The sequence below is a fragment of the Cyprinus carpio genome, chromosome B24 (genome assembly GCF_018340385.1).
Source record: "Cyprinus carpio isolate SPL01 chromosome B24, ASM1834038v1, whole genome shotgun sequence".
NCBI lineage: Eukaryota > Metazoa > Chordata > Actinopteri > Cypriniformes > Cyprinidae > Cyprinus > Cyprinus carpio.
The window spans coordinates 14,001,013-14,028,289 of record NC_056620.1 but is presented as its reverse complement, the minus strand read 5'-3'; the positions used below and the strand labels follow the sequence as shown (position 1 = coordinate 14,028,289).

The 27,277-nt window shown below is 36.7% G+C and overlaps 1 protein-coding gene across 1 annotated transcript in view; it reads left to right on the top strand.

Moving 5' to 3' along the window:
- Positions 1-27,277, top strand: part of atp8a2 (ATPase phospholipid transporting 8A2) — a 55,765-nt gene that overhangs the window by 11,146 nt on the left and 17,342 nt on the right. The window contains 26 exon segments of the mRNA XM_042752048.1: positions 126-303; positions 3,459-3,558; positions 4,142-4,240; positions 4,392-4,437; positions 4,557-4,597; positions 4,864-4,937; positions 5,139-5,208; positions 5,394-5,521; positions 5,608-5,719; positions 6,304-6,472; positions 6,665-6,792; positions 6,923-7,000; positions 7,088-7,176; positions 7,327-7,371; positions 7,493-7,506; positions 7,509-7,567; positions 7,677-7,782; positions 8,517-8,599; positions 8,696-8,745; positions 8,824-8,893; positions 9,172-9,256; positions 9,349-9,488; positions 12,513-12,651; positions 13,987-14,051; positions 24,440-24,612; positions 27,259-27,277. The exon segment at positions 27,259-27,277 is cut by the window's right edge and continues 165 nt beyond it. Of these exon segments, the coding sequence (XP_042607982.1) occupies positions 126-303; positions 3,459-3,558; positions 4,142-4,240; positions 4,392-4,437; positions 4,557-4,597; positions 4,864-4,937; positions 5,139-5,208; positions 5,394-5,521; positions 5,608-5,719; positions 6,304-6,472; positions 6,665-6,792; positions 6,923-7,000; positions 7,088-7,176; positions 7,327-7,371; positions 7,493-7,506; positions 7,509-7,567; positions 7,677-7,782; positions 8,517-8,599; positions 8,696-8,745; positions 8,824-8,893; positions 9,172-9,256; positions 9,349-9,488; positions 12,513-12,651; positions 13,987-14,051; positions 24,440-24,612; positions 27,259-27,277 (2,360 nt within the window).

The following is a 27,277-nucleotide window of genomic DNA, read 5'->3' as shown; positions in this document are numbered from 1 at the left end:
AACGTCACTGGCATCAGCGGCTTGCATCAGCACAGTAGTAGTGTTAGTGGCCAGTGCACTGAACTGTAAACCACATTTCTATGTCTCTTCTTCCTGCTGTCTTCTTCCACGCGCACTCACGCTAGCCTCACCTCTCTCCCATCACTCGAACGGTGCAGGACCCGCGTGCTCCGCCTCCGGCTACCGCAAGGCAGAGGATGAGATGTCCGGAACCACATCCCAGGCGGACCCGATAGATGCCACAGCGCGGACCGTGCTGCTCAACCGAGCCCAGACCACCAAATTTTGTGACAACCATGTCAGGTGAGTTCAGTCGGGTCTTTATTGAAAATGATACAGTGCCGTTTGATTTATTCACGCCTGTTTTATTGTATTCTTTGCTTAAAGTGTGAACATGATTAGGTCTCATAGTAAGTAATATGATTGTTGTCTCTTTGTGGTCGATTTAATGTAGCAATCTTTAACATAGAAGAATGTTAAAGATGCTGCAAACAGTTTTATCTTGTTGCAGTGGTGTATGGTGGTCTTCTGAAATGGGAATGAATAGCTCTCTTTGTTGTGTTTTAGTCTAGAATAAATGCAGAACATTGCAAGAAAACGATATTGCTATATTTTGTTTACAGTTTTTTATTTACACTACCCTTTAAATGACTGGGCCAGTAAGATGTTTTAATGTGTTTGAAACACGTTTTATGTTTACCATGGCTGCAAATATATAGTAAGAACAGTAAGATTGTAAAATAATATTACAATCTAAAGTAACTCTTTTCTGTTTTATTAAATTTTAAAATGTCAGTTGTTCCTGTGACGGTAAAGCTGAATTTTCAGCAACCATTACTCCAGTCTTCATTGTCACGATCCTTCTGGAATTATTAAAATATGCTGATTTCTCAATATACATTTTATATTATGACTTTCATATTATTATTATTACTATTATCAACGTTGAAAATGATTATGCTGCTTAATATTTTTGTGGAAACTTTGATATATTTTGTTCAGTATTCTTTCATTTATATAAAGTTAAAAAAGACAATTTAATATATCCTTGCTGAATAGAAGTATTTTGTATTTAAAAAAAGTTATTGACCCCAAATTTTTAAACAGTAGTTTCAAGTTTCTGTTTATGCGAACTTTTTATTTTATTTATTTGTCCATTTAAGTTGCTTAAGAATCTCATCAAGATGCATCGCATTGCATCAAAAATATCAACTATAATATTCCACTAACAAGATTATTTTGTGTATCTTTAATTATTAACAGTTTAAAATTTATAAAATTGAAAACTTCAGTAAACAATGCAAGTGTATTTATGATGACTGGAGATGCACCTTCACTTTTATTATTATTATTTTTATTATAATTTTTTCGCGCTTCAGAGAGGGGGACTATCTCATTCATAGTGTGATCAGCCAGTCACAGAGATGTGAAGGCTGCTCCCTTTTTTCCTATATTTCCTTCACTCTCAATTTTTTTGTGTTCTCCTGTTGTTCTTGAATTAATTATTAAATTAAACACATTGTATTTGATGCCTCATCATCAACACAGCTGTTCCAACATTTCAAGATCCAGCAAAAAAAAAAAAAAATCTTATTAACTCCTAATGCTATGAGATTGATTGTAAAAATGCTTTAATCAGGTTAAGATTTTCCCTCAGGGAATTTCCATGCTAAATGTATGCAACATTGAATATCCGAATAGCTCCCATTAAGTGAAGTACTCCATCAGAGATTTCCTGTGAGTACACCAAAGTCATGTTCCGGGCCGCGCTTGGCTAGAGTTCATCTGCAGTTCCAGAACAAAAAGTCTTTTGATCTCCAAAGTCCTCCAAAGTTTTTTTTTTTTTTATCTTTTGAATGGCTGTTATATCAGTTTAATTTGTTTCGAATGCAGTGAAGTTCTGCTTGATTACAAAATTGCATTTATTAAAACTTTATGAAGATGATTGTGTTATGTATATGATCAGTAGTTGTTACAAAAGCTTGATAGATTTGGAACCCAGATCGCTTTCATATTAGCGCCACAATATGGAAACTCATACAAAATCTCATTTTGTAATCATACAAAGTCTCTCAGTACCAAAACACTCACCCACACACACTTCATCGATCCGCCAGTATATTCTAAAGATTTGATTCCGCTCGAAAAGGCTCTATTTTGGTTCCTTTAACAACATTAAGGCGGGCCTAGAAAACAGTAGCCGTTTTGTCATTGGCTAATTTCAGATCAGACAGAGCTCTGACCTTTTCAGCTCATCAGCTTCCCAGCATATTATGCCTGCGTGGCTGCAGCAGTGGAAATTTTCATAACAATTGTTCAGATCACTCTCTTATTCCTCGATCTTCATGTTTTATTTACCAGCCGGTTTCTGATTCCCTTTGCATTGCCCTCCATTGGTCAGCTGTCAGTCACAAAGTAACCAGACCAACAAATCCAGCAGTGCAATCATCCATATCAGTCTTTTAGGGTAACCCCAGGTACTACACATCATGGTGACGACAGTGTGGGTTACTGTGTGTGTGATTGGACCGCTGAATGTTAATGAAGGGGATCGTATGAATGGTCTCAGCCACTCTTTGATGTCAACGATAGCCTGCCGTACTTCCAGGTCAGCTACCGAGCTGCTGTTTGCGGCCACAGTGTGGGTTACACAGGTGTGTTAGGCTGTGAACTCATTGATGATGAGCCCAAGAAGGGTGTCGTGTTTACAGAAGACTGCCCTCACATAAGTACACATGCTGTAGTATAGAAACATGCTTACACTCAAAAAATAAAGCTTCTTTATTAGCATATATGGTTCAATGAAGAACATTTAACATCAATAGAACCTTTCCATTGATAGAAAGGGAAAAGTTGTTTAGATTATTCAAATGTTCTTCAATTGTTCACTAAAAGTTTATTTGTGGACCCCAAAATGGTTCTTCTATGGCATCTCTTATTTTTAAGAGTGTACGATTGGATATAAAGTATACAAAATGTGCCTCCAGATGCGGATATAAACACACACCCACACAAACAGATACTGACTCATGTTTAGATTTAGATGGACAACCTTGCAAATCTGTAGTCCTAGAGGTTATTTTTAGCCATTCAACAGCTATTTTAATGACTGTAAAACATTTACTGCCACAATCAGCTATTCAAGAGCTACTTAGGAGTTCAATCAATATTGATAATTGACAGACACAGTAAGAAACATCCATCCTAACTGCCCAGACACTTATTTTGGGATTGTTTATCTAAATTTAATGCAGTGGGCAGTGAAGTGTCAGGCATTCGTGAAAGCAGGTAGATATTGGCTTTTATCAAAACACTTACGAATGCTTTTTTTTTTTTTTTTTTTTTTTAGAAGCCTGAGTGGAGCTAATTCTAAATTAGTGCTGTTATGGCCCTGGCTGTATAGCTTAAAAATAGTTTGATAGTTTAAACACTGTCGATTTTCCCTTTTTCCCCTCTAGCACGGCTAAATACGGGATCCTTACCTTCCTGCCGCGGTTCCTGTACGAACAGATCAGGCGAGCGGCTAATGCTTTCTTTCTCTTCATCGCTCTTATGCAGGTATGACACTTGGCATGCTGTCTGAACTGCTTCTGCTTTGTCTTGAGGACCTCAAAGTACAAAATGTATTGGTTGTGGTGATTTCTTTCGAAGGGGATCTCCGAGGTGTTATACCGCTTATGCTGACCATGTGACTTTTCGGTTATTTGCCAACATGTCCATTTGTGTATTATATCCATTTTTGGAAGTGGTCCATTATTTCACTCTCATCCACTATGAGTCACTATGGAAGCTCAATAACGGCCCCCATGTGATCCAACCTGTTAGGCTGGTATTTCATGAAAATGAGTGAGCAAAAAAAAAAGTTAAATAGCTAAAAGTTTTCTTCACTGTTTCATGTTATTTACTCATTACAGTGCTTTACAAGGCAGCACTGTATTGATATTCCTCAAAAATTCAGCTGGTACGCTTTATTCCAAATCTTGTGAAGTCAGATTAGGATTCGTTTTTTTTTTGTTTTTTTGTTTTTTAATATGGCTAAACTTGTTTTAAAATAGACATAGGACTTTTTCAAAGCATGTTGTTTTACCACCAATGTAAAGTACTTCATATTATGTTTATCTATGTGCATTTCCAAATACAGCAAATCCCTGATGTCTCACCGACGGGTCGCTACACAACGCTGGTGCCCCTTATCTTTATTCTGACAGTGGCTGGGATCAAGGAGATCATTGAGGATTATGTGAGTATTCTGCTGAATGGAGCACTACATTACCGTTAAACTGTCCCGACTATGTTTTGACAACACTGGATAAGTGCATTGTCTGTGAAACGCAGTTGATATTTTTCCGATGAATAATGCTGATGAGATGTCACGTGTTGTGTTCTTGCAGAAAAGACATAAAGCAGACAATACGGTGAACAAGAAAAAGACAACAGGTTGAGTATTACTATCATATCGGTGTAACAAATTTAGTTTAGTTTAGTTATCTATTCATTTTATATATTGTTTATATATTCATGAGGTGAGTTTTTCTGATTATGTCATTGTTTTCCAGTTCTGCGTAATGGAGCATGGCAAACCATCATATGGAAGCAGGTAACCCCGTCTTTCTCTTTCTATCTGCATCTTTTTTTCTTACTCTGTTCCTGTTTTCCCTCCTTTCTGTCAATGAAGCTTTCATGTCTGTCCTGTAGTTTTTATGGTAACACCTGCTTTTCACTGCATATTTTTACTTTCTCTTTTTGATTTTGTACATCCAGCTGTGTGTTGCTTCTCCTTTCTTTGTCTCAAGCACTATGGTCTCTTTCTTAATCTCATTTTCTCCCTCCTCATGCTGTTGCAATGCTGCACCTGCCCACTAGGTGGCAGTGGGAGACTTAGTCAAGGTGACCAATGGGCAGCATCTTCCGGCTGACATGGTCATAGTGTCCTCCAGGTCAGCACCGCAGTGTGTTTGTGTGTGTATCTGTGGGGTTTGTCATCCTGTTTTTGTACTAGTGTGATTTATAGCATTGAAAAATAAAATACATGTAATTTTGTGAATGTGTTTCAGGAAAATATATATATATATATGTGTGTTAATTATGTTATTGTGCAGCAGTTTTGTGTTCAACATCTGCTGCTGTTTTTCTCACAGTGAGCCTCAGGCGATGTGCTATACTGAAACATCCAACTTGGATGGTGAGACCAACCTAAAGATCCGACAGGTACGCATTACATTTAAATCTAATATATATATATATATATATATATATATATATATATATATATATATATATATATATATATATATATATATATATATATATATATATATATATATATATATATATATATATAATGTGTTTTTAAGAGTATAACATGCTTGTTGTTTGTTAAATGTGTGTTTCAGGGTCTCTCTCTCACAGCTAGTTTTCAGTCTCTGGAGGAACTGATGGCTTTGACTGGTCGTCTTGAATGTGAGGGGCCAAACAGACACTTGTATGACTTCACTGGAACACTGCGCTTAGACAACCACAAGTACGTCAACTTGCTATTAATGAGAAATTAAAATATAACTTGTATACACACACACTACATTCAGTCATCATGTGCTTGTATTGCAGCCCAGTTCCACTTGGGCCGGACCAAGTGTTGTTACGAGGAGCCCAGCTCAGGAACACGCAGTGGGTTGTGGGAATTGTAGTTTACACTGGACATGATTCAAAGCTCATGCAGGTAAGTGTGGTCTCATAAAAGCTGGATGTGGACCAGTGCTGTTACAGTTTAAAAATCATTTTTATATATATAATATAAAAAAATTAAATGTATAGAATAATATTAAACATTTAAAGGAATATTACCTAGTAATTATTATTATTATTATTATTATTATTATTTTAAAATAATAATAAAGCTAAACAGAAATTTAAAAAGGACAGAAACAGAATAAAATTAATAAAACATTAAAATAAAATATGAAAATATATCATTTAAAGCTAACTCAAAATATTAATACATACTGTAATAATTGATAAAAAATATATTATATGTAACAGTAAAATAACACTGATGTGGACAGTTATTAGTGTTATTTGAAGGAAATGCTAAGAAAATACCATGGAGATAAATATGGTAAACATTCAGGTGGTTTTAAAGATGCAGTCATATGAAATCACGGAGGCTTTTTTAATTTTATTTAATTTTATTTTATTTTATTTTATTTTATTTTATTTTAAATCCTACTGACCCCAGATTTGAACAGTGGTGTGTGCAAGTTGTTTTTTAACAATTAACATTAATATAATGTTTCCATTCTGCAGAATTCCACTAAAGCTCCACTGAAGCGCTCTAATGTGGAGCGTGTGACAAACATGCAGATCCTGGTTCTGTTCGGGATTCTTCTGGTCATGGCGCTGGTCAGCTCCATCGGTGCCGCCATATGGAACAAACAGCACACAGATGAGGCTTGCTGGTACCTTTCCCGTGCAGGTGAAACTCACAGGGAAACCTACATTGTCCTTTCAGTTATGGGTTTAGAATATTTATTGTACCTCTTCACTTAATAGTGCTTACTAAGACAAAAATAAACGCTTTTGTTAATTTTGCATATGTTAGCCTTTATAAAATAAGCTATGTGGTTAGAATATATAATATAAATAAAATATGTGGTTGTGAATCCAGGTGACATCTCTCTGAACTTCTGGTACAATCTGCTAACCTTCATCATCCTCTATAACAACCTGATTCCCATCAGCCTTCTGGTCACGCTAGAAGTGGTCAAATTCACACAGGCTCTCTTCATTAACTGGGTAAAATAATAATAAATAATAATCAGCAATTTCATTGGTATCAATTGATCACGGTGTTAAAATACAGTATTTTTTGCCAAAATCACGATTTTCTGTGAATAAGTGCTTTGTTCTTCATGCATGCTTACAGGATGTTGAGATGTATTACGCTGAGACAGACACTCCCGCTATGGCCCGAACGTCCAATCTGAATGAAGAACTCGGCCAAGTGAGGACAAGCTCCTCCCATTAACTTTCACAAATGTTTATGTACCTCAACTCCAGTACATCTCATTCACTCTCTCTTTCTTTTCAGGTAAAATATCTATTTTCAGATAAGACCGGCACTCTCACCTGCAACATCATGCACTTTAAGAAGTGCACGATAGCTGGAATTACATACGGGTAATTGTAGTGTTCCTTTGCTTTTGTTCCATCAATACACACACATTATCTTTGTGCTGTGCATCGTTCTGGCTCTATTAGTGTGCATTGATCTGTTACTTTTTGTTTATATTTGTGTGAGTGGCCACTGATCTATAATGCTGTCTGCAGGCATTTCCCAGACCTGGACTGCGATCGATCCATGGAGGACTTCAGGTCAGATGCCGCTGATTCTATCTCTGTCATGTACCCTAGCGAATATTAGGCAGGTCTAAGAGGATAATGTGCATTATTACATTATGTTGTCCATTACATCTCATTTCTGTTGTTTTTGCAGTCATCTTCCCTCTACAAGCATAATTCCACTGAGTTTGATGATCCTGCTCTTATCCAGAACATTGAGAAGAATCACGTAAGAGCTTTATAGCTGTTATTATTCTGTCATAGCTTGGATATTAAAACAGTTTCTTGTGATTTATGTATGGTAATAGTTAAAATCTGCTTCTTCCCTTTCTCTATAGCCTACATCCCCACAGATTTGTGAGTTTTTGACCATGATGGCTGTTTGTCATACTGTTGTTCCTGAGCGAGAAGGAAACCAAATTATCTTCCAGGCTTCCTCACCAGGTACCACGACCTTCTTGTTGGTTTCTGAATATTTGAAGCTGCTCCCTCAGTTTGATTTGATTTGAGTTAACCAGTTAATTGTCACACTTAAAACAGTTTTCATATAATTAAAAAATGATGTCTTCCTATTCTTTTCATGTTTAGCAGTGTAAAATTTAATTAATTAATATAAATATTATATATGATTTATTTTAAGTTTTGAGTAAGAATTTATTTTGAAATTATTTTAAGAAATGTACTAATATCAATTAATTAATGTAATATTTAATATAAATAATAATATATTTTTTTAATATATATAGGGATGCATTAAACTGACAATAAAGTATTTTTTTTCTAAAATATTTATAATGTATAAAAATGTTTTAAATAACTGCTGTTCTTTTGTACTTTTTATTCATCAAAGTATCCTAGAAAAAAATGTATCACAGTTTCCACAAAAATATTATGCAATACAACTCTTTCAATACCAGTAATAATAATAAATGTTTCTAAGGCAGCAACTCCACATATTAAAATGATTTCTGAAGGATCATGTGACACTGAAGACTGGAGTAATGATGCTGAAAATTTGGTTTTGTCTTAACAGGAATAAATTACATTTTAAAATGTATTAACATAGAAAACAGTTATTTTAAACTGTAATAATATTTCACGATATAACCATTTTAACTGGATTTTTATGTTAGCTTTGGGGGCTTTTAACTGATATTTGCATAATCTTGTGTTTTCAGATGAAGGAGCGCTGGTTAAAGGTGCCAAAAGTCTGGGCTTTGTTTTTACGGCACGAACCCCACATTCAGTCATTATAGAAGCGGTTAGTATGTGTATTCTTGCCATTAATGATGAACCAAAACTTTTGTATGGTACTTTGTATGGTTAATGTGTACATTTCTTGTATTTGTTTCTCAAGAGAGGGAAAGAACAGACATATGAGCTTCTTAATGTACTGGAATTTTCCAGGTAGGAACCAGCTGTGAGCTCTCACAACATCACAAATACCCAGTGCGTCGTGTTTCAATGTCTGTGCCTTTTTTGCAGCAATCGCAAACGGATGTCAGTGATTGTCAGAACACCTACGGGAAAGCTGCGACTTTATTGCAAGGGAGCGGTGCGTGTTACATAAACCATATAATTAGCATAGAGACAGAATGTACTGTAAACTACTATTTGTATCTGTAAACTAAGTGTCTGTCAGATCAAAAATACAGTAAAACAGTGATGTAAAATATTATTACAATTTAAAGTAACTTTTAAAATGTAATTTATTCTTGTGATGACAAAGCTGATTTTTATTTTATTTTTTATTTTTTTAAATTTTTTACTCAGTATGGGTTTGATTTATGGAACAAGCCATTTTAATGTAGTGATGTCATGCATGTATTACAGGACAATGTGATTTTTGAGCGTCTGAATGAGGCGTCACAGTATAAGAACCTGACCGTGGCCCATCTGGAGCAGTTTGCCACTGAAGGTGAAGAGATTCTCAATATGTCATTGTTTGAAGATTTAACATTTTATCTTCTCTTTCGATTAACTTTGGTTTGTGGTTGTTTGCATGTGCAGGGCTGCGGACACTTTGTTTCGCATATGTGGACCTCGAGGAGGGGGCGTATCAGGAATGGCTGAAGGAGTACAATCGTGTCAGCACTGTGTTAAAGGACAGAGCACAGAAACTGGAGGAATGCTACGAACTCATAGAGAAGGTATGTAATCTATGCCATGCATGTCACTACTACATGTAAACAAGGGTTAGGAAAGGGATTGGGTCTGTGTGTCTTTACTTTGACCAAACCTGACTTTTACTACAGATCTGGTTCACATAGATTAACCACTTTTTTACACACAGTGTAGATCTGAAAATGGACCTCTTAGATATAACAGTTGTGCTAAAGGATGTATTGTTCATTTGCACACATCTACAGGTGCATCTCAAAAAATCTGAATATCTTGAAAAAGTTATTTTTTTTTTTGGTAACTTATTTCAAAAAGTGAAAATTTCATATATTCTGTATTCATTACATGTTAAGTAAAACATTTCAAAAGTTTTTTGTTTTAATTTTGATGATTAGAGCTTACAGCTCATGGAAATTAAAAATCCAGCATCTCAAAATATTAGAATATTTACATTTGAGTTTCATTAAATGACTATCCCTACAGTACAAATTCCGGGTATCTTTTGTTATTTGACACCACAATAATGAGGAAGACTGCTGACTTGGCAATGTTCGAGAAGACAATCATTGATACCCTCCACAAAGAGGGTAAGTCACGGAAGGCCATTACTGAAAGGGGTGACTGTTCACAGAGTGCTGTATCAAAGCATATTAAATGCAAAGTTGACTGGAAGGAAGAAATTGGGTAGGAAAAGGTGCACAAGCAACATGGATGATCTTGGGAGATCTTCACAAGGAGTGGACTGAAGCTGGAGTCAGTGCATCAAGAGTCACCATGCAAGAAAAGGGCTACCAAGCCACTTCTGAGACAGAAACAACATCAGAAGCATCTTACCTGGGCTAAGGAGAAAAAGAACTGGACTGTTGCTCAGTGGTCCGAAGTCCTCTTTTCAGATAAAAGTACATTTTGCATTTCATTTGGAAATCAAGAGCGGAAGACTGGAGAGGCACAGAATCAAAGTTGCTTGAAGTCCAGTGTGAAGTTTCTGAAGTCAGTGATGATTTGGAGTACTTTATCTGCTGACAAGCTTTATGGAGATGCTGATTTCTTTTTCCAGAAGGACTTTAGCACCTTCCCACAGTGCCAAAAACACTTCCAAGTGGTTTGCTGACCATGATATTACTGTGCTTGATTGGCCAGCCAACATGCCTGACCTGAACCCCATATGGAATCTATGGGATATTTTCAAGAGAAAGATGAGAAATGGTTGAATCAACAATACAGACAAGCTGAAGGCTCAATAGTTCCTCAGCAGTGCCACAGGCTGATCGCTTCCATGCCACACCTCACCGATCAAGTATTGAGTGCATAAATGAACATACTTTAAAGAACTTGAACTTTTCTGTTTTGCAAATCCTTTGTTTGATTGATCTAAGGAAATATTCTAATATTTTGATATACTGGATTTTTGACTTTGATGAGCTGTAAGCTCTAATCATCAAAATTAAAATAAAAAAACTTTTTAAATGTTTTACTTTACATGTAATGAATCTAAAATATATATATATAAAAAATTTCACTTTTTAAAACAAGTTACAAAAAAAAACTTTTTCATGATATTCAAACTTTTTCAGATACACCTGTGAATATTTGCATTCGTTGCTATACTAATGATGATGGAAATTATGCCAGTATGTTCACATATTGATGTCTTGCATGAATCACAAGGTGCATTAGTGAACATAAGTGACAGGCATTTTATGATTTTTACATTATACAGTGTTTGGAAAAACTGGCTGTACAACTCATTCACTATTCACAATATGAAGAACACAAAATTTGCTATATGAGCAAAGAGAGAAAGAAATGTGTATTCAGACCACTTCAGTCAGAATTATGAATTTTATATTTTACATATTCATCATACCCTGAATGATGAAAAAACATGACAATTTAAACGTGAATGCAAAAACAAAAGTTTCTTGATTCTACAAGTTTCTTACAAAGAATATATGTGTGTGTGTGTGTGTGTGTATATGAATATTTTAATGTATGTGATGTAAGTGTAGGTAGTGTATGTTGATTCTTTTAATGAACTCTTGAATATTTCTAACATGATTAGTTGCATGATTTACCCCATCAGAAGCACTATTTGTAGCAACTTAGTATCTTTCTGTTATGTTCATTATACATGAGAGAGTCTGGTGCAGAGACTAGCATCTTTTGCACATGGCTGTCCTCCAGATGCAGTGCTTTGACTGGTCAACAGGTGGCACAGTAACATTACATTTTCACACTTCTGTTACATTTACACACTTCTGAGCTCAGATTGTGCATAAGGTGGTGCTCTGTTGATCTGTCATTAACTGCAAGAAACTATAAACTTACTGCCTCCCCGTCAGGCCGGATTACACAGTACTGCAAAACTTCGAAACTACTGATCAAAGATCTGAGCCCCAGGACACAGACACTGTTATATGGAGCAGTGAAAATCCAGTTTGTTGGGTTTTGTGTCCTTTTCAGGGCTCTGGCCCAGATTAGTAGTCTGAGGAGGGGTTGGTATACCACAGCGAGGATAATTACCTGCACCAGTCTGCCAAGAGCCCCATAAAACCAGAGTCAACAACACTACTGTTACCTCTGCACACACACTTAAATACACCAAAAACTCCTCAAATATCTCCCTACATACACATACTCTCGCAGAGGGAGAGAGGAATTATTTAAAAAGAAGTGGATAAGACATGGTGAAAGATGGAGAGGAGAAGGTGTGAAAAATGTCGAGGTTTTAGGTTGCCTGTATTTACTGTGCTTCTGTGTGTGGTTGTATTTAGTAGTGCTTTCAGCTATGGTTTGAAGTTTTCAAAACATGAATGATACTTTAAATTGTGCAATTTTTGAAGAAGGGTGTGCTATTACTTTGTCAAGAAATCAGGTTTAGAATTTTTGCCAGTGGAGCATAAAATAAGTTTAAAAATCACATAGAATGGCATTTAAGGCATATGGGTCATTAAAGTAACTATAATATTTATTTATTTATTTTTCTTCTCCCAGCTTTCTCTCTCTCTTTATTTATTTATTTATTTATTTTTTAATCTCTGTGTCACACACAGAACTTGCTGTTGCTGGGTGCCACTGCGATAGAAGACCGACTGCAAGCGGGAGTCCCGGAAACCATAGCAACACTCATGAGAGCCGACATCAAGATCTGGGTTCTGACCGGTGACAAGCAGGAGACGGCCATCAATATTGGTGTGTGTCATACATGGTTATATATTTATTCCACAAAGTCACGCCATTGTTTGAGTATGTATTAGCTTGTCGTCAGTAGAACACCATTTGTAGTCAGACTTCTAACTAATGTAGAAATCCATAACTGATTATAACATGGTTTTGCTATTGTGGATTTGACATCAGACGATCATGTCAGCACCCAGGGTGATGTACATGGTTAATAATCAGCATTTATTCCTGTGAACATATAATGCATCATTGGGTCAAAGTGCTGAATAACCTGTTGGTCTGTTTTGCTGGTTTAAGAGGGCTTTTGTGCATTTGTCAGCTGGACAGGGAGACCAGATAAACCAATTAAACCAGACAAGCAAATGGTTTAAGGTTTTTTTTTAAAACATGGATTACATATATGAACACCTCTTCAGAAACGGGTATGTAAAACTGGTAAATGAGCTTTTGTTTTTAATTTTACACATGCAAAAACAGGCTAGCACTACAATATGTATATTCTGCAATTTGTTATTTGTTTGCTCAGAGACTTTATTTTATGCAAATTTTTTTTTGTTTTGTTATATTACCAGTCAAGAGTTTGGAATAATTAGGATTTTAAAGTTTTTTTTTTACTTGGTCAAATCTTCAGTAAAATAGTGCTTATTGTGAAGAAAAAAAATATAATTTTAAAGATTTAAAAACTGTTCAATTATTAATCATTTATCATTAATCCTTAGGAAATCTTTGTAATATGCTTATTTGGTGCTCAATTATCAGTTATAATTACTGCTGAATTGTTAATAATGGTTCTTATTATATTTTTATGTATCATGGAAAGTGTGATACATTTTTTCATTTGTCAGATTGGAGTAATAGCTGTTGAAATTTCACCTTTGCTCTTAGAGGAATAAATTAAATGTTTTGTTTAAATAAATGCAGCCTAGGCAAGCATAAACTTAATTATTTCAAAGATTATGTATTTTTTTATAGTACATTATATTTTTAAGCTAAAATACTTATTTTTATATTTTAATTTCATAATACATTACAGACAGCAGCTTTAAAGTAGGCTGACAAGGAAGTACAATGACACAACACATTACAATATCAAGCAGACACTGATTGAAAACACAAGAGGACTCCTAGACTAAGGAAATCACAGAAGGACAGACAGATAGGCAGTCAGGTGGGCGCTGCAAACAGACAGCTCAAAATAAATTAGGTGAGACTGGAGATAAACCAGTGGACAGCAGACAGGCATTAGTGGGTAATGACAGATATACAAAGAGGTTAAGTTGTTGTTGGGGTGTGTATGTGTGGCTTTGTGTAACGCCTCTACTGTAACTCTGCACTGTATCTCAGGTTACTCCTGTAGGCTGGTGTCACATGGCATGTCCCTCATCATCGTCAATGAAGATTCCCTGGATGTGAGTACATATTGTGTTTTTATATGTGTGTGTGTGTGTGTGTGTGTGTGTGTGTGTGTGTGTGTGTGTGTGTGTGTGTGTGTGTGTGTGTGTTTTGGTAAGTGTTCTCAGGCTCTCTCTGGAGGACACTGGGTGTGGACAGGTGAGGGAAGTGTGTGTCTTTGTTCTCGTACAGGTGAAGGTAATTAAGGTGTCTGGTGTCATCATTGAGAACATGATGAAAGCGTGATGGATCGTATGGACACACATATGAGCAGAACACACACTCATATATGTTATGACATAAAAGCACATGAGAAAAAGCCCAAAAGCACACACAGGTGATTTTTCAATTAGAGGAATGTTTCTGTTCTCTAGAATGATTTTAAAGTAAAAATGCTTCATCATTCCAGTTTTAAAAGGTGAATTATAATAGTTATCAATTTTATTGTGTCTCTTTAATAATGTTTTCGTTATTTTTTCGATTACTCTCTACTTCGTAGTCTTCTGTATTTTTCTCACACACACAAGGTTAATTACTTCCAGGCAAAGATAGTCAGACTAGGGAGCTTGTAAAGACTCAGATCTCTGAGAACAGTCAGCCAGACAGCAGAGCATCAAAGACACACACAGACTGAACTGAGTACTTAGTACTGGAAACAAAGGCTCCTGGGAAGCAGCAGGATTCATGACTGTTCATTTTTTTAGAGATTTGCCTGATAAGAATGAAACATTAATAATGGCTTGTAAAAACACTGTTGCCAGATTTTTGGACCATTTTGTTTCCAGTTATTGTGTCTATGAAATGAAAACAGTATGTTCAGATGGGTCGGATAGTTGTTGTTGTTGGATAGAGGCTTTAAGAGGCCATGATATGCTGTAAATATAATTATGGCTAAAGGGTATTGATGCCCCTTTGGTAGCATCGAATTGCTTATATCAAACCCACAGAATAATTTTCAGATGAGAAGCAAGAGTTTGCATGAGTGGCGAATGTTGCATGTGATTAAAAAAAGATTGTATCAATTTTTAGTTTTACTTACCCCTAGCATTAGTCAGAACATGTTGAAAAACACGCTTCTGTCAGTAATGTTTTGCATCATATGGCATTATTTTTCAGCAGCAGTATGTTCATGAATTTATGAAGTTACATTATAGCTATATAATTTCCAACTTGCTTTTGTACATAAAACAATTTTAGTGGACATAATAATCACAAAGAAAATTTAATATTTTATGTATTAAAAAAAAAAAAAAAAAAATATATTATTTATTTTTTTATATATATATATATATAGAGAGAGAGAGAGAGAGAGAGAGAGAGAGAGAGAGAGAGAGAGATATTGATATACCGATTTAAAATCTGATACATATATATATATATATGAAGATATTTATAAATAAATATCAATATACCCATAATATATATATATATATATATATATATATATATATATATATATATATATATATATATATATATATATAAATAAAGTAAAACAAGCCATCAATTATAATACTGAATATAATTTTATATTAAGATAATACTGCAAAATATTTAAAAAATTGTTATACATATTTTAGCTATGATGAATTGGCCAATCAGCTTCCAGAAATGTATCTATTTTATAAGTGTATATTAAGTATTCTCATTTTATCAATAATTACTTGCCATGTCAGCTTTTTATGTAAAAAAAAAAAATGTGGGAAAATTCATACATAGTGTGAACAGGCCTAATTGGCTTAATTTGAAGTCTACGGCCTGGCAAAAGGTTTTTGCGGTTGCAGTCGATGGCGATTAATAAATGATAGTGTTGTTTTTGTTCTGCCTCTAATGGGCTGCCATTTGCAGTAATCAATATTGTGCTTTTGAAAATTGTCCAACCACATTATGGGATTTATTTAATGACTGTTTAATGGCCTTTTATTTGTACGTATTATGCAGCTAGTAAAAAAGCATAGTAAAAGATTGGTGTTTTGTGGAGATGGGCAGCTTTAGCCTCGGTTAAAATCTCCAGAAGAATTCTTTGTTATCTTACCAAGCTCTTAAAATAACCCACAATACCTCAGACACGGCTGGATTGAGCCTAATGTCACAGCTGTGTGTTTTTGTGGAAGATATGGAGTGTGTGTGTGTCAGCTGCCATTTCATGTAAAGCACAGTTGGGCCAGCACATCACACTCCTTTATGTCTTCTTCCTTTCGTTCTGTCTGTCATCTAATAAGTTGATCATTGTTGATGGTGTGATTGGTCGATTTTCTCTGTCTCTCCTCTCACACAACTCCTCCTCCGTCTGTCAGCAGCTCCCAAATTTACAGGAACAGTGTGTGCATTAGAGTGTGTTAGAGCGTAAGTGTGTGTGTGGGGTGAGGAGTAACGCGATCTCCTTTTGGCGCTCAATCTCGTCAAAACAAATTCTGCCAGCAAAGCCTCCTGGGTAAACATGATGGCTTTTGACAAGTTCCATCTGTCACTCTGCTGTGACACACACACACACACACACACACACACGGTCTCATTCAGACAGCTGTTGTCCTTGTAACACACACACAGGCATTCTTACCCAAACATTTTCTCTGCCTCCTTCCTTTGTCGCACATATTCTTTCCATAGCCCACACACACACACACACACAGCTGTCTGTCTGATCTTTCTGATAGGCTGCGTTCCACGTTTGCTGTCACACTGCTTGTTTTACATGACTTAGACAAACATGCTCACTGCAGTCGTCATTAATCATATACACACAGTTTGTGCTCCTCTTTGCCCTTCTCTTTGTGTAGTACAAATACTAAACACAGTACTAAGGTCAGCACATGAGCAAGACGACTGACATGTGATCGAAATCTCTGTCACGCACATTATTTGGGGGCCAGGTATCACACAGGTATCCACATGTTTGTTTGTTTTATAAGTATAGGGCTGTTTCTGGCATTTAAAGGGGTAGTTCATACTAAAATGAAAATTCTGTTAGTACTTTCTCATAGGTACCTGTTCTATACCTATGAATTGCAAAAGGTGATCATTTTGATGGTTCATGCAACTATTCCTATACTATAACAGTTCATAGTGACTTGTAAAAAAAAACTTAACAATATCATAAATGTGGTCGATATTGCTTGTGAACTGTATTACAAGTCAAAAGCCTTGTGATGGGATTTTTTCCCCCTGTTTAGGCTTAACGTGTTTCTATTAACTTATGGCAATAATAGAACTTTTAGGTGTACCATTCCTTTAAACTTCACAAAGTAAAACTTCCTGTGTGATATCACTGTTTGGTTCATCTTCTACCAGCCTACAGGCAGAAACTGAAATCTGCTAAACCTGTAAAAAGAACTGTAAAGAGATGGACTGTTGAAGCAGAGCGGGATTTACAAGCCTGCTTCGAACTTACTGATCAGAGTGTTTTTGAGGCTGCAGCTACTGATCTGGACGAGCTCACAGACACTGTGACATCCTACTTCAGTTTCTGTGAGGACTTATTGAACATTTAACAATGACAAACCTTGGTTCAGTGCAAAACACAAACAGCTTCGCCAGGCCAAAGAGGACGCCTACAGGAGTGGGGACAAAGCCTTGTGCAAACAGGCCAAATACACACTGAATAGGGAGATAAGAGTGGAAAAGTTAAACTACTCTGAAAAGCTGAAAAAACATCTCTCAAACTACAAATCTACATCAGTGTGGAATGACGTGAAAGCCATCACCAGCTACAAGACCCCATCCCCCAGCACTGAGGCCAGTCAACAACTGGCTATAGACCTGAATGAGTTCTACTGCAGGTTTGAAAAGCAAAAGACTGGTCTGACACCCCACACCCACTCCGAATATCTCACAACACAGCCATCAACATTGATCTTCGACAGATCCCTGGAGCTGTGTCTAGTCCTCTCCTGTTTCAAATGTTCCACCATCATCCCTGTACCCAAAACAATCACAGGACTTAATGACTACAGACCTGTTGCTTTAACATCTGTGGTCATGAAGTCATTTGAGAGACTGGTTGAAGGACATTACAGGACTCTTGCTGGACCCCCTGCAGTTTGTGGATGATGCAGTCAATATGGGATTGCACTACATCCTCCAACATCTGGACAGACAAACCAGGGACTTATGCAAGGATCTTGTTTGTGGACTTCAGCTCCGCTTCCAACACCATCATCCCAGACACCCTTCAGAATAAACTCACACAGCTCTCTGTACCCACCTCCATCTGTCAGTGGATCACCAGCTTTCTGACAGACAGGCAGCAGCTAGTGAGGCTGGGAAAACTCACATTCAACATCTGCACCATCAACACTGGACCTCCTCCGGGCTGCGTTCTCCTCCCATTGCTCTTCTCCCTCTACACAAATGACTGTACCTCTAAAGACCCCTCTGTCAAACTCCTGAAGTTTGTAGATGACACTACAGTCATCGGCCTCATCCAGGACGGAGACGAGTCTGGTTATAGACAGGAGGTTGAGCAGCTGGCTGTCTGGCGCAGTCACAACAACCTGGAGCTTAACAAGCTCAAAAATGTGAAGATGAATGTGGACTTCAGGAGAAACCCCCTGCTCTCCCCCTTCTCACCATCATGAACAGCACTGTGACTGCAGTGGAGTCATTCAGGATCCTGGGCACCACCATCTCTCAAGACCTGAAGTGGGACATTCACATTGACTACATTGTGAAAAAGGCCCAACAGAGGTTGAACTTCCTTCGTCAGCTGAAAAAGTTCAACCTTCCACAGGCACAGATGACCCAGTTTTACTCCGCTTTTATTGAGTTGGTTCTGTGCTCTTCTATAACTGTCTGGTTTGGGTCAGCCAGCAAATCAGATTTAAGAAGACTGCAATGGACTGTTAGGACAGCACAAAGGATCATTGGTGTGCACCTGCCCGTGTTCGGGACTTGTACAACTCCAGAGTGAAGAAATGGAGAGTTAACATCATCAAAGACCCCTCTCACCCCAGACACAACCTGTTTGCACTTCTTGCCTCAGGCAGACGCTACAGATCTCTGTGCACTAGAACATCTAGGCATAAAAACAGTTTTTTCCCCATGCCATCTCCAGCTTAAACAGCTTCACATGAATCATTACCTGTTTTCTGTAATTCATTTTCCATCTTTAATTATTGCCTCTTTCTCAAGTATTATGTAAATACATATGCATGTCTCTTTATTTATACAGCTGTGTATAGAGTAAATAATGCACAAATCTCTACACAAATCTACTGTTCCAGATTCATACACATTATTCTACTTCTTATTATTTATTGTTAAGTCTTACTATTTAAATGTTTTTTTTGTTTTCATGTCAGATGTGTATATATGTATTTACAGTATGTATGTACCAGGAGCACCTTAAAAAAAACACAACAAAAACAGCATTTATGTAAAATATTTATATATTTTTTAAAACAATAATGTCGTAGTCACTTTTGAACAATTTAATGCATCCTTGTCAAATAATTTCTTTATAAAATATAAACTTTTGAATGGTAGTGAGTGTGTGTGTGTGTGTGTGTGTGTGTGTGTGTGTGTGTGTGTGAGAGAGAGAGAGAGAGAGAGAGAGAGAGAGAGCTCAGTTTATGAACTGCCTTGCTGCTACACTGTCATTGAACAGATAAGGTGACCTGTCTGGTCACAGCGGTTGGCCTTAATGTCTCACTCGCTCACGTGTTTGTGTGTGTGTGTGTGTGTGTGTGTGTGTGTGTGTGTGTGTGAGAGAGAGATTTCTCTATGAATGGAGAATGTGATCTGTGATATGTAACACCAAAGGGGCCTTTCTTTCTATTCTAAATTTAAATGTGATAAGATCCCTTTTGCAAGAACCTGAGAATACAACAAAGCTGCAATGTGTGTGTCTGTTTGTGAGTGTGTGTGCTTGTAAAGTAGTGTTTTCTATAAATGAATGCGTGTTTGTGAGAACATGTATTCTATTCGGTTCCCAGCACAAAGACGTACAGAAAATAACATTTAGCTTGGATCATGAAATACATTCACTTCTGATATCTGTCAGGGAATGACATAGAAAAATGTACAGCACATCCCAAATAGGGGAAGTCTGGAGTCCAAATGAGTCCTTAATGGGTAAAACACTAGTTTTCTCTAGAGTGCCTCATCAGGATTTCCAAGCAAGAGGTCTCGGTAGAAATTACAGAGTGACAATCAAACATGGGGACGTTGTCTGTGCATCACCTGCAGCTTTCCAATAGTCTCTGTCCAGTCATCCCATCCTGTCAATCAAATATCTCTTTAAAACTCATCACCACCAGAACTAATCCAACACACTCACATCTCTCATCATTTGGGAGACACTAGGGCCCCGTTTACACTAGTGCGTTTTCATTTTAAAATGGCGTTTTAGAATAAAAACGATCCTCGTCTACACTGGCGTTTCCACTGCGTTTCAGAAACGATCTCCGTCTACACTACACAACCTAAAACGCATGTCACGTGACCATTCATGCAGGTACAGCCATAGATATGAATAGGTAGATTCCCTATTATTTAAATCACGGACACGTCTACGTGCTAGGAGCGATCTAATGGGGAATCTACGTATACATCTATGGGCACAACAATGCACATGATGTTAATGTTTACACGGTCGTCAAGGATACGCAGAGTGAATGTGGGCAGCCACACCATCGTTTTCAAAAGTCTCCATTTAGGTATGTTTACACTGAAACCCAACCCCGGAGTTTTCAAACTAAAACGGGGTCTGCAGCGTTTTTGAGGGTCGAAAACGCAGGAGTAGTGTAAACGATAGGCATAACCGTAGCAAAAGTTATGCATTTTAAAAACGAAAACGCACTAGTGTAAACGGGGCCTAGTACTAGTCTTGCATCCTATATAGCAAGGGATCCCAACCTTTTTTTTTTTTTTTTTGTCAGGTAAACCCCTGGGAGTGTTTGTTATAGTTTGTTTTATACATTTATTTATTTATAATTAATACCATAGTTAAAGTAATGGTTTATTTTTTTTATTTTATTTTAATAAATAATTAGACACATTTTTGTATGTAAAACTAATGTTTTATATTTTTATGGTTTAATTTTAGACAATGAGGAGTGAGCATGTGCGCAAATAAGCAAACACCGGGCAGAAAATGTATCCTTGTAACAGTGGAGTTCTGATTCGTCGATTTAAACTCTTGTTATCTGCCAACCGCTATCATTAAAGCTCTCGTAGTAGAGGCGCGTAGAGCAGTCCGCAGTTACAGGTTCATTCGCGTTCGGCGCAATCTTTTGGGAAAGTATGCTTGAATTTGTAATATTCGATATTCCCGATATTTTAAAATTTTACATTGTCGTCAAAATTATTCCGATATTATCGCTAATATTCGATATGACGCCCAGCATAACTTGTTTTTCTGTAAAACACTATAAAATATTTTCTATAAAAATGTTAATGCCCTGGAAGTGACAAATAGCTTTGGTTTTATATTTAATAATGTTTAATTTTTTTTTAATTGTTTAAAAAATTTAAATATTTTACCTACTACTAGGCTATGTAAAAGGAATACTGTGGTAAAAATTACCTTATTTGTTTAAAGTGTTTGCAAACAAAATGTTTTTGCAATTGTTCATATTGCTGTACTTTTAAATTAAAAAGTGCGCAATACACTACTTAGGAATTCATTATTGAATTTTACACATAATGCGATTAATCGCAGACAATCATGCGATTAATCAGGATTTTACAAAAATTTTGTCATTGCCCAGCACTAATATTGTAATACTTATCACTAACTCAGTTACTCACGCTTAAAGTTTTACCATTTTATAAAATAAAAACACTACTGTCAATTCTTTTTGCCTCCAGATCGGTAGTTACAATGTCAGTAGTAGGTGTTAACTGTTTTAATGTTAATGTAAGTTTTCATAGTACAGTATTTTCTAATCCTGTGAATTTATTTGTTTGTTTTTGCTTTTCTTAAGTAATTGCATGGTTATAGTCAGTGAAACTATGTCTTGAGTAATGCAGGATGAATTCTGTGTTCAGTGTGTTGTTTGTCCTGGGATTAAGATTTGGTGACTGTTAGCGGTTCCCATGGACACGGGGCTGGCAGCCGTGATAGCGAGAGGTTTGACTGGCACGTTCTTCCGGCTTATTAGCACCTCTGTGTTGGAGTATTATGATGTTTACTGCAACGGGAGGCTAATTGCTCACACGCACACAAACCCGCACACCCACTCATACACAAACATTTCGGAGATCATTAATGTGGTCATTTTAATTGTTAAATAAATAAAATATGCAAACAGTCCTGTTAGTCCCAGATTTATAAACTCGCTTCCTGGAGAGAGACACATTGATGCATCCTGTCTGAAGTTCAGGAGTTAATACTAAATCGAACCAGCCGTGAGTGTCTAATGGAGAGAGAGCGGAAAAGAAAGAGCTGTCTTAAATAATAGACTGGGAAATTTAGTTGGTAATGAATTACCAGTAGCAGTTTTCTTAGGCCAGTGTTTATACACTAAGACACACACACAAACTAATGCTTTGACTTTCAGCACTCCTTTGATCCATAATCAGTCTTAATTCTTCCATTACGTTTCTGTTTTTCTTTCCCTCATGTTTTCCCGGGAAAGGTGAATGCAAACAGGAATTCCTGAAAGAAAAGATAAACACACACACACACACACACACACACACACAAACACACACACACACACACACACACACACATTAACAGGCTAAACATATTCGGGTTGAGCTGAGGAGAGGAGATGAGCTCTAGTTACTCAGGAATCTTGATGGCTGATCTCAGTTCTGCTATAAACTGTTTCCCAAAACCTCACTCCCCTGCCTACATAGGCAGCTGCCTTCTGAGGGAACATCCTAACCACCTTGGAACATCTAAACACAGGACTCTCAACTTGTGATTCATTTCAATAGAGTCTGATATTGCGGAACACAATTTAAGATATTTTGGATGAAATCCGGGAGGCCTGTGACTGTCCCATAGACTGCCAAGTAAATAACAGTGTCAAGGTCCAGAAAAGGAATGAAAGTCGTCATCAGAATACTCCATGTGCCATCAGATGTGCAATCTGGGTTATATGAAGCGACGGGAACACTTTTTGTAAGCGAAGAAAACAAAAATAACGACTGACATCATCCATTGTATCATCCGTGCCACAAGGATGTTTCTACGTGTATTTAGCTTTGATTTGAAAGAAAACAGCGCATCCTTGTGGTGCGGATGACACAGAAGAGCATAGCAGCCTCTTTTTTTTTTTTTTTTTTTTTATCTGCAAGTGATTCTTAAAGGGATAGGTCACTTTTAGTTGGTCCCCACTGACTTGCATAGTGTTTTTTTTCATACATGGAAGTCAGTGGGGACCAGTAACTGAAGGTGAACTATCCCTTTAAAAATGAAACTTTTTAAGATTTGAAATACACTATAAGTGCATATTTGGTACAATTAAGCACCATTTACAAGGACAGCACATTGCATTCTGGGAAAAGCACACATATTATGCCCTAAAATACTACTTGTATAGGCAGCTCGCTGAGTTTTGGAGCAAAGCGATAGTTTCAGCAAGATATTGATTAGAGTCGGCAGTATGGAGTGAATTCATCCTCTGTGTTACACGTAGGCTGTCGTAGCGCTGACAGAGACTTCAACAGCTGCGTTCATGTATGTTTGTGCGTGTGTGGCCACCAACGCTGGGCCTCGTTGCATGCTGCGTCATCCACATGGTTCTCGTTACAGATTGAAGGATGTTTGTTTTCTCTATTAGTGACTCTGTCCCATTATCAAGATCTCAATCAGAAACTGCCTGCAACCACAATTCAATAAACAAGCATACACATATTTTACCTTCTCTTTTTTTAACTCTCCATGTCTTTTTGTCTCATGCACACACACATGTTTGACTACTTATCTTAATATGGACATAGTTGTTTTTTTATATATAAAATGCTAACTAGCTGGCATTTAGTTCTTGACACAAACTTTCCTTTCCTTCCTCCTTACTTTATCATATTTCTCTTTCTCTCTGCCCATATAAAGTTCTTGTTGGCCAACAGTTCATGCTTTTAAGTCTTTTAAGGGCTTAGAGTGTCTCGGGTGACAGGATTCTGTGTAACAGGTGTGTGTGTGTGTGTGGTGCAGACAGCCCCAATGACACCACTTAAAACATCCCCTTCAACTTCCTTTAGCGTTACGCTCTTGCTCTGATATGTGTGTGTGATCCATGTGTGTGCGTGAGAATTGTGTGAAGTGAACTGTTAGGGAAATAAATGTGTGCTGGCATGTTTCTCAAGAAAGGACTGAAGTGGTTTTATGTAGCAATGGACATGGTATAGAAATTAAACTGTAAAACTGACAAATATGGATGTGTAATTATATGTGTATTTATGGGTTTTTAGTGTGTGTGGTCATAAATTTTCTCCCTTTCTTGCCCCCCAGGCAACCAGGGCCACACTTACAGCTCATTGTTCCTCGCTGGGTGACAATCTGAGGAAGGAGAATGAGTTAGCGCTCATCATAGATGGGCAGACGCTCAAATATGCCCTCTCTTTCGAAGTGCGTCAGGCCTTCCTCGACCTCGCCCTGTCCTGCAAGGCCGTTATCTGCTGCAGGTACTGTATATAGACTGAAACACACACAAAAATCCTCACAAATGTATTAACATCTCTGCATTTATATACAGATTAATGGTAAACTCAGAGGAAAATGTTATTTATGTCAGTTCTTTTGGAGAAATACAAATACAATCAGCAGAGACATGGCTGTACAATTTTATATCGGCATCTCACTCACGATATGATAGAGTGTGTGTGTGTGTGTGTGTGTGTGTGTGTGTGTGTGTGTGTGTGTGTGTGTGTGTGTGTGTGTGTGTGTGTGTGGAAGTTTGTATATATAAAATATATGTATGTATTAATTAATTTTTCGTTGTGTGTACACATACAGTATACTTTTTATATTTAATTATTGTTTTATTTATATCTGTTATATTATATTATATCTATTGATCAATCTATTGATCTACTGATTTTGGTAGTAGTTGATAATATTGTTATTTATTTATGGAAGCCCATTTCCGGTTTCCAATTGTGACTTTTTATCTCACAATTCTGAATCTTTTCTCAGAACTGCTTAATACAAACTCACAATTCTGACTTTTTTTCTCAGAATTGTGAGATATAAACTCGTAATTCTGAGAACATATCAGTCTTTTTTCCCCTTAGAATTGGACTTTATAACTCAGTTAATATCCCAGAATTCTGAGAAAAAAAATCAGAATTGCATTTGTTTATATTGTTTATATCTCGCAATTCTGACTTTATAACTCACAACTGTGTTTATATTACGCAATTCTGATGTTATAACTCGCAACAGCATGTTATAAAGTCAGAATTGCAAGATATTGCAAGAAAAAAAGTCTCAGTTGCGAGATGTCAACTCGCAATTCTGAAAAAAAAATTCTGAATTGCGAGTTTATTTCTTAGAATTGCGAGTGTGTCTCACAATTCTTCGTTTATATCTCACAATTCTGAGGAAAAAAAGGCAGAATTGCAAGAAAAAAATTGTGATAATAAAAGTAGGAATTACCTTTTTATTTTTTATTCAGTGGCGGAAACAGGCTTTCATAATTTACTTTATTTATTTACACAGAATCATGCCGTGTATATAGATAGAAATATCTATCTATACAGTAATTATTCTTATAATTATTACACAACATACTGTGTGTTTTTTAGCTGGTAATATAAACATATTCTTTATATATTTACAATATACTGTGTATTTTATAATTCTATTTGATATAAATTTTTCCTTGCATCTTTAGCTACATACAGGAAAAATGCAGTTATAGTAAAAGTTAATATAGTTATAGTTAATGTGAATGTAGAGGTATAACATTAATCTAGATTCATCTAATTTGATTAGAAATATTTAAGTTTAGATGGATTAGCATAAGTCTCAATTTGTTCATCATATAATTGCATTGTTGTCTGGGAGACACTTTTAAGATATAAAAGAGATCTTCTCTAAGGTTTTTATTTATGTTGGGTATTCATTCAGGCATTAGGACTGAACAGCTGTATGTGTGTGTGTGTGTGTGTGTGTGTTTGTGTGTGTGTGTAAACCCAAAATTTATCATAATTTGATTTTTTACTCTGCGTGGATGTGCATGTGTGTGCGTCCTTATGAAAGGTTGTGTCTTGCCCTGGGTGACTAAATAACTGGTGAAAATAAGCGCTTGGCTCCCAGAACAGAGAGGCTGTGCAGAGGTAATGTAATATACTGAGCTCTGTGCAAATGTCAAACTAATGACTCACTTACTGTCATTATACACTCACACACAGGTAGACAATGCAGTCATTCACAACACATTGTTGAATACTGTAAATGTAAATCTGAATATTAATAAGCGTGCTGTAAGTTTCAGACAGTTCTGATTCGATAATAAAGTGTGTTTCCATGTGTGAGAGGGAGTAATTGACTTGCTGTTGCATGAAGCCCATATCCGGACTGTGGTCTCCAAGGCCCTACAAATCGACTGAACCAACCCTTCCAGAACCCCCCCACACTATCCCAAACCACACAAATCCACAGACAACCAGCAGAGAGGAGCACAAGTGTGTGTGTGTGTTGAAGAGAAGTTTGCATCTGTGTGTGTGCGTGCTCCATGCATGGTTTCCTGAGTTCACACTCTGTTTGTTTAAAGAGCTGCTTTAACCTTCTTATTTTCTGCTCAATTCCACCATGAAGAACATTAGCCAGCCTTTCATCTGCGTACTGCCTCTGATCTCCCCTCAGGCTCACTGGGATTTTGTGAGGTATAGAGTTATTGTGGAAAAAGGGTGGAATCGATCAACAAAATGACAAGAGAAAGTGCTTTGGGGAGGATTTGTCTTTTCGATTTTAGATTTTTATGAGTATAGCATGCCCACGCTATTAGGGTGATCATACGTCTCTACTAGCTCGCACTTTTCTGGCCAATTTTTTTTCAAAACTTTGATTTGCAGCACTTCTAATGTTACGTCTCCTATTGGTTAAGTATAGTTAAAGTTCTTTCAGCCAATGGAATCACTTTGTGGTCTAAATTGTTCCTGACAGCAAACCTCTTGGTAATTTTTTCACACTTCTCTGTTGCTGTCTGATGATGTTGTCACTTTAATGAACAGATTCAGTCGTTATTGACACATTATAAAGCATATTTAAGAAAACTGTAAAGTTATATAGTATTCGATGTAACATTTGTCTTGTTTTTGTTTCAGGGTGTCCCCACTGCAGAAG